The sequence below is a fragment of the Gadus macrocephalus genome, chromosome 2 (assembly GCF_031168955.1).
Source record: "Gadus macrocephalus chromosome 2, ASM3116895v1".
Classification (NCBI taxonomy): Eukaryota; Metazoa; Chordata; class Actinopteri; order Gadiformes; family Gadidae; genus Gadus; species Gadus macrocephalus.
This window is the reverse complement of record NC_082383.1, coordinates 4,411,074-4,419,473: the sequence shown is the minus strand read 5'-3', so window position 1 is coordinate 4,419,473 and position 8,400 is coordinate 4,411,074. Positions and strand designations below refer to the sequence as shown.

Genomic DNA, 8,400 nt, shown 5'->3' with positions numbered 1-8,400 from the left:
CCACAACTCATGCCAGTATAAGGAAACAAGACAGCAGGAAAAACAAACAAGCTTTAGGAAAATAGAGGAGCACGCTTTTTCTTAAATATGTTGAAGGAGTAAGCATGACAAAGCGTGCGTAAAAAGCGCGTTCTCCATTTAAATAGACTTTCAACGGAGGGAAGGGATCCAAAGAACAATATCATCTTTTTGGGGGGAATTTCATCTGTTATCAAAAAAAAAAGGAAATGTTAAAAATGACGGATGAGCATGACAAGGCTGTCCACGAGCCGCCGTGCAGCCCTTCGGGCTCCAACTGCTCCATGTCTCAGGACGAGTCGGACTCGGACGCTCCGTCCTCCCCGACTGGCTCCGACGGCCAGGGATCGCTGCTCTCCGGCATGGGCAAGAAGCTTGACCCGGAGGAAGACGACCGCTTCCCAGCCTGCATACGGGACGCGGTTTCTCAGGTGCTCAAGGGATACGACTGGTCCTTGGTGCCCATGCCCGTCCGAGGGAACGGCTCGCTGAAGATGAAGCCCCACGTGAAGAGACCCATGAACGCGTTCATGGTGTGGGCTCAGGCGGCGCGCCGAAAGTTAGCGGATCAGTATCCCCACCTGCACAACGCCGAGCTCAGCAAGACCCTGGGGAAACTTTGGCGGTGAGTCTCTTATTATTTGTCTGGTAATAATGAGAAGGTGTCCTTCGAACCGAATAAATATCTGCGGATCTGGAGTTCTGCAGAGTTTGGGCGAATTGATAGGCCGATTCATAATTACGTTAATTAGTTGTACTAGTATTAGTTTGTCAATTAGTTTCCAAGAGAATACATACAATCAATTATAAAACAAATAACTTGGTGCGTTTTTGAGCATTGTTGCTGTATTGTTGGCAAAAAAAACGCAAACACTATGACTGCAACTTCCTTTGTATGTACGAATGTATGTATTTATGTATATATGCATGGTTTTATGTATGTATGTATGTATGTATGTACTTATCTATGTATGTAATCATTTACCCATCTATGTTTGTATGAATATATCCATGTATGTAAGCATACGTTTGTATGTACTTATCAATGCATGTATATGCATGCATGTTTGTACGTATGTATGCATGTATAAATGCATGTATATATGCATGCATAAACTCATCCACGGCTGCGTTTAAGCATATAGTTCTCTACATCTATCAGCTGTGTTAAAACCTAACCTCTCTCTCTCTCTCTCTCTCTCTCTCTCTCTCTCTCTCTCTCTCTCTCTCTCTCTCTCTCTCTCTCTCTCTCTCAGCCTGCTCTCTGAGAACGAGAAGCGGCCGTTCGTGGAGGAAGCCGAGCGCCTCCGGGTGCAGCACAAGAAGGACCACCCCGACTACAAGTACCAGCCCCGCCGGCGGAAGAACGTGAAGCCGGGGCAGGGGGACTCCGACTCGGGCGACCTGGCCCACCAGATGTACAAGGCTGAGCCCGGTCTGGGGGGGCTGGCGGGCATGAGCGACGGCCGGCACCACCCCGACCACACAGGTACGTGACGGCCGTGATGACATGACCCACCGGCATCCCGTCATCATTACTATCGATTTGATGGATCACTTATTTTGTGTTAATATATCGTGTACCGCAATAAAAGCAATGCTGGATGATGCGTCTGGAACACGACGTTACCTATCGGCGTTACGTTGTTATTGCTACTGGTTCGATTTGTTATAGATTATGTATTAATATATTGTGTACCACAAAGGCACAGCGCTGGTGGATGTTATTGTAGTTCAGGGAAGCTTCGGGGGTTTTGCATCTTATGTTTGGCTGAATGATCGCCTTTGTTGTCGTGTGTTATTTCAACTCTCCTCCTCCTCCTCCTCCTCCTCCTCCTCCTCCTCCTCCTCCTCCTCCTCCTCCTCCTCCACCAGGCCAGCCCCACGGCCCCCCGACCCCGCCCACCACCCCCAAGACGGACCTGCACCACCCAGGCGCCAAGCCGGACATGAAGCCCGAGGGCCGGCGGCTGATGGAGGGCGGCCGGCAGAACATCGACTTCAGCAACGTGGACATCTCTGAGCTCAGCACCGACGTCATCAGCAACATGGAGGCCTTCGACGTGCACGAGTTCGATCAGTACCTGCCGCTCAACGGCCACGCCGCCGCCGCCTCCTCCGCCATGCTGTCCCTGGACCACCACCACCACCACCACCACCACCACCCGCACCACCCCCACCAGGGCCCCGGGCCCACGGGGCTGTGCGGAGGCGGCTCCTACCAGTCCCCGTACGGTCACCTCGGCCACGGCGGCCCGGCGTGGAGCCGCAAGGCCGCCCCGGCCACGCCCGGCGGCGCGGGGAGCGGCAGCGGCGGCGGCGGCGGCGGCGGCGGCGGGATGCCGACGCCCCCGTCCCCGGGGGGAGAGGCGGGGCTCCACCGCGCCCACATCAAGACGGAGCAGCTGAGCCCGAGCCACTACAGCGAGCACTCCCACAGCTCCCCGTCCCAACCCGAGTACGGCCCCTTCAGCGGCCAGGCCTGCGTCTCCTCCTCCTCCTCCTCCTCCTCCTCCTCTTCCTCCGCGGCGCCCGCCCCCCCGGCCGCCTTCTCCAGCCCCCCCCAGTGTGACTATACGGACCTGCAGGGCTCCAGCTACTACAGCCCGTACTCGGGGTATGCCTCCGGCCTCTACCAGTACCCCTACTTCCACTCCTCCCGGCGGGCCTACGGGAGTCCCATCCTCAACAGCCTGTCCATGGCCCCCGCCCACAGCCCGTCCGGCTCCGGCTGGGACCAGCCCGTTTACACCACCCTGTCCAGACCCTAACCGGCTGGAGTGGGGAGGGGGAGGGGATTAGGCGGTGTCCCTGGGTGCACCTCCCCCCCCCCCCCCCAGAGCACTGAGACTCCGTTCAAGAAGATAATGCACTACTATAACAGGAAGGCAGCAGAGAGAGAGAGAGGAAGGTGGCGCTCGCGGCTGCACGACCCGACAAACAAAAGCAAAACAAATGACATAAAAGTGCCTGCTGATTTTATACAAAGTGTATCCGTGTGACGAAGAAGAACTCTAAAACAAACACACGCAGAAACCACACGGCGATGGACGTTTTACACAGTGATGAAACGTGTGGCTGGCAAGTCAAACTCCTCCGTGAGGACATATTGCCTCCGCCTACCTTCGTTCCAGTTTCGTATCGCACGTGTCGATTGTGCGTGCGCGTGTTGCTGTGCGTGCACACAACATGTGTGTGTGTGTGTGTGTGCTCGTGATTGCACACTTGAGGCAAAAAGCAAAGGCCTGTCAAAGAGTTTTTCTAGGAGGAAGAAATTGTTGGCCTGAATCCGTTGACAAACAGATGGAGATTCAGCTCCATCGGGTAAGGTGCCCAGGCCCAATTAAGACAATTTGCGTCTCGGTGATAATGGCCATAACTACATTCTAAAAGATCTGGCAGCGACAACATCATACGGCATAACTCAATGGCTCATTTTGAATCTTTAAGTGTCACTTGGCTTAGAAGTCTTAAATGTATTTATGTTCAGTACTTTATTTCTTACCATTTCTGTTTTTTCTTAAGTATACACATATAATGTGGGCGTGGTTATTTACATTATTGTTTTTGTCACGAATGATAAAGAAAAACCAGACAACTCGACATGGATGGATGGATCGGGCAGTGAGGTACAGAGAGGGTACGAAGGGGTTGCGGTTCGATATCGTTCCGTTTCACCACCATTCACAAGAGGTCAGCCCTGTTCCGGGGTATGTTTGCGGGAGGACCGATGCCGGACACAACAGGTGTCAGAAAGCTATGCTTGGCGAATTGCGATTAGTCATGATGGGGGGGTTAAAGGAAATGGGGTAAGATAACACCGAGCGCACTGAGTGACATGTCAGCTGGGTCTCCTGTTTGCAAGGATGCAGAAACAACGACACATGGATGTGTGTGTGTGTGTGCGTGTGTGCGTGCGTGCGTGTGTGTGCGTGTGTCTATGTGTGATTTTGGATTGTGTATATGTGTGTGGGGGATTTTTCATGTGTGTGTACGTGTTTGAGAGTGTGCATATGGGATTTTGCAAGTGTGTGTGTGTGCCATGTGATTTGTGGTTTTATATTTGTATGTATGTGATGTGTCTCTGCAAGAAAGGGGAAGGGATAAAAGAGGTGCTCTCTAAGCCTGTATCACGTTGCATCACAACTTCTCACACAGTAAAACCCCTTTTGCTCTAATGGACGAGGAACTTGGAGTGAGAAGTTTAATATTAAAGGATAATTTTTCGCCAGAAGAAGGCGTTTAAATAAGAGAGTGTGATTCCCTTTCTCCCCCCCCTTTCATCTCTTGAGTCGAGTGCCAACTCCCTGCACGGTCTCCCTTAGAAAACCACGTCATTTGTGCCTTTTAAATGCTTTTCAGCCCGTACCGCGATATGAATTCTAAATTAACAAATTCCCATGCCGCTTGCATTCAGTTCTTCACAACATTCAGACACGGATACGTTCTTTTGATAATATACTTTGTTTGTTATCATTCCTTACACTCTTTGGTTTCGATACCGTTTATGTTATGATTTGAAAGCTATAAAACTCTGTGCTCAGATTTCTCTTCAGTGTTTTCACAGTGTTTTGTATATTTTTATTGTGTACAATTGAAAAAACAAAAAAGGCTGTGAATGTACTTTCTTTTTGAATTATTAACTACAGATTCATTCCTACCCGCACAGCTAATACATTTTCTCTGGCCATTTTTGTGAATGTAAAATAAAATAAAACATTTTCTTGATATTGAAGTTCTTTGCCTCATATTATTATTCCTTGGTATAAAAATATTCTTACATTGAGTGGGTTGCCAATTTCAAAGATATTAATTAAGATGCAATGGTATATTAAGTGACTTCTAAACATCTGACAAACAAAATGGGTAATTTATCCATTGCGAGCTTGGCAAAGTACTTGAACACTTCTGCTTTAGGCCTATATAATTTAAGTAATGAGGCACAGGTTTTAAAAAACAAATGTGTCTAGAATCTTTTTCGTTTTGATATTGGTGCTCATTCTCATATTATAAATAGAGGGACCTCAAGGAATATGGTAGGCTATCTAATAAATCCAGAAACATCATCACGCTCCCTTCGGGGCAAACGTTGACTCTGACATTAAAACATAAACGGTCAAAGATCACCACACTGATCCCCCGCTGCTATCTTTACGAGAAATCGGAGCATCGTATTTCCACTAAAACATCTGTTCTCAAACGGGAGGTCCACTGTTTATGGCTTGGCGTTGTGTGTCAATTAGGCTATTTGATTGGGGAACTTCGGAAATAACGAAAAAAAATTAACGAAATAAAAAAACAGAATCACGCTGGTGCTGTTTTTAAAAAGTAAACGAAATAAATAGTAGCAGAATTCAGGCAGATAGCGCTGGGTCTCCCTCCCGGTCGAGTGGACGGAGCGTTGGGGTCGGTCTCGGCCCGGGTGCATGCCCGGGAAGCCGTGCACGGCCGTGCCGGAGGGGGAGCCAAGAGGCCGGGACGCACTGCTGAATGTTAATGACTCATTCTGCTTCTGGTGGAGGGGACCCTATTGTCTCCGCTTTATCCGGACAAACTCGAAAAGAATTAATTGGGACCGAAAATGGCAGGGCAGGGGGGGGAAACTGACAAGTCATTAAGAGGGTCCTGAAGGACAAATTAGACGCACATAGAAGGAGGGGGGGGGGGGGGGGGGGATTTATTATCCATTTCATTGTCAAATTCTCCGCAAACAAAACAACAACAACAACAACAACCTAAAGTAAACATTTTCTAAGACAACAAAAGCGACACCAAATTGAACAAACTGCAGAATAAACCCTCTGAGCGGAGCGAATCAGTAGATAATAAAAAGGAGGAGATAATACCGCGGCAGATGGGGTGTGGGTGGTTCAGGAACAACTTGTTGTTTTTCTCCTTCAAAGTCTCTGTTTTTTTTTTTCACTAGCGTTTGCCAAATAGTTTCAGGAGGAACTCTTGAGAAAGAACAGGAGTGAGTAAAAGTGAAGCACCACAAAAACATAATAATAAGAAGGCACTTGAGGGTCCTCCTTCGGATGCTTTCCCCTGGAACCCGGAGCCTGACGGGCCGAGGTTGGCTCCAGTGTTGCCAGATTGGGCCAGATTGGGCGGGAGATATGGCCGAATCTGGCAACGCTGGTTGGCCTCCGACTAGGGAGGCTCACTGTGAACGGTTAACCGCTCAAGAGCGGAGCCCATTGCTGCCTATAAACACGCCGAGCGCAGCGGGGGTCGCTAGCGCAACATTTTGAAGAACAGGGCGAAGATATTGACTTAAACCCAAAGTCATTAGGTCGATAAGTCCGCTGTTTCGCAGAGGTGTAAGCACACGATGAGCCAAACCACAGAAACCTACATGTGCACACACACACACACACACACACACACACACACACACACACACACACACACACACACACACACACACACACACACACACACACACACACAAAAGCACACGCACACAAAAACACACACACAGACATACACACGCACACGCACACAAACACGCACACAATAAAAGAACGCTCACACACACAAACAGACACACACTCAGGCTCTGATATTAAAACACTTCTCACAGTGTAATAAAACATATTAGCGGTTGTGTGTGTAAGCTTCACGACTTAGGGCTTCAGAATACATTCCAACTGTCACTATCGCTCCAGATAAAAGATGAGCGGTGCTATAGTTCTAGAGGTGCAGCCTACGAGCCCACAGGGGAAACTAGCCGAGCCCAGATAGATGGAGGAGGACCTCGCCTCACTCTAGACAACGGGATTAGTCGCCTGGTGGTGGACTTGTCCTGTTGCCTAATGAGCCTCGACTGAGTTTGGGGCGCTGTTCCGGGAAGAGAGGGAACCGGGAAAACTCGGTGAGAACTGTAATGCTGATTTGCAAGGGAAATTAAGAGGACATAAAGTACTGCACAGAACGGACCGCACTTGATGTACCGGTCTCTTCCAAGACCTCTCGTTAAAACAACCATGTGGGGATTACCGCTTCAACTATGTACTTTATGTTTGGATTAAGTGCTTTATCGGCTGGACGATTGCATGGCGACATATCAAATAACTAAATTATTGTTTGACTGATTCCTGTGTGATCTGTTTATTTGCGTTCATCATTTGACTAAGCTTTGTTTGGATGACAACTCAACTAGAACTCAAACTATTACTATTCCAGTGTGCCTACATAGCAAACACATAAACCTAGCTATCTAATAACTTCCTGAATACATTACGATTATTTTTGCATCCACTTCCTGTTCTCTTCCTGCCAGACATAAAATACTTTTTTTCCCCTCTTCTTTTATGGTGTCTCTTATGTTTGCGCTGTTTGATTTCCAGGCCAAGTAAAACCCAGCGACAGAACAGAACCAACACTGAACTTCCTCTATAGGCCATGGCTATATAGGCCTATAGTTCCCAGAGTGACATTGAAGTGGTCAGCTGGGGGGGGGGGGGGGAGGGGGGGCGGGGGGGGCGGGCTGGGTAAGGGAGCAGAACTGTTGGCCATTCTGAGGAAAACCTGGATCCTGTGCAGGCTCTGATCCTGCTAAAGTCAACAGTTTTCTGCTTCTGAAATGGAAAGTAAAATACTAGGAAGCATATATTTTTTTCACATATTTTATATATGTTTCTCAAAATAGGCTGAATGTCGATTTAATGACTGCTCGTGATGTGAAGGGGACTGCTCGTAGGGGGGAAGGGTTTTTTAATGAAAAGAAGAGAAAATAGGGAAAAACATTTATTTCACTAAAGTATATGATTTGTCAATTGGTCATTTCGCTTGTCGAGGGAATTCGGATCAACAAATCACCTGCTTGTAAAATATTATAATTCCTAAACGATTTCTGGCACCCACACATCAGTTAGAATCAACTTGGAACGGACACTTGATATTGATTATATTATACTTTTCGAAACCAATCTATGCTACAGTGCAGGCCTAGCATACCTCCAAACATCTTGAAGGAGATGAGCTGGTCACCATTAAGATGAGGCTCCCTTCCTCAGCGGACTGTGTTAAAACGCCATGACAACGGGATGCTAAATAAAGACGCCGCGAATGTCACACTGCAGGTGTAGCCACGTGTGAATTTAATGACTGCAACTCAACGGCTTCAGGGATAGGCTACACCACTGTGGTTTATTTCATCCAAAACGTTCAGCCTTGGGTTGTTTTAGAGTTTTCCTGAATCCTAAGAAGTGCCTGGAAGTAAAACAGTAAAAAGAAAGAAAGGAGCCTTAAACAAAACATAATGACATCTGCCAGTGTTCTGTTCCCTTAACAGTTGTCCACAGTCTTTCACTTCAGCCTTTTTTTTTTATTCAGCTGATCTCTTCTTTTCACGTTTTCTTGGCAATCTCAATTGTGAAT

General features: G+C 48.0%; 2 protein-coding genes across 2 annotated transcripts in view; both read left to right on the top strand.

Moving 5' to 3' along the window:
• Positions 1-8,400, top strand: part of LOC132475672 (somatostatin receptor type 2-like) — a 317,638-nt gene that overhangs the window by 72,452 nt on the left and 236,786 nt on the right. The gene's annotated exons all lie outside the window — the stretch shown is intronic.
• Positions 7-4,753, top strand: sox8a (SRY-box transcription factor 8a). The gene is made up of 3 exons (XM_060076891.1): positions 7-643; positions 1,275-1,507; positions 1,894-4,753. The coding sequence occupies exons 1-3, from the start codon at positions 228-230 to the stop codon at positions 2,787-2,789; spliced, it is 1,545 nt and encodes a 514-aa protein (XP_059932874.1). The 5' UTR covers positions 7-227; the 3' UTR covers positions 2,790-4,753.

Coding starts and splice junctions, on each gene's coding strand:
- sox8a (XM_060076891.1), top strand. CDS start 228: ATGTTAAAAATGACGGATGAGCATGACAAGGCTGTCCACGAGCCGCCG. Junction 644..1,274: donor ACCCTGGGGAAACTTTGGCG/GTGAGTCTCTTA, acceptor TCTCTCTCTCAG/CCTGCTCTCTGAGAACGAGA. Junction 1,508..1,893: donor GCACCACCCCGACCACACAG/GTACGTGACGGC, acceptor CTCCTCCACCAG/GCCAGCCCCACGGCCCCCCG.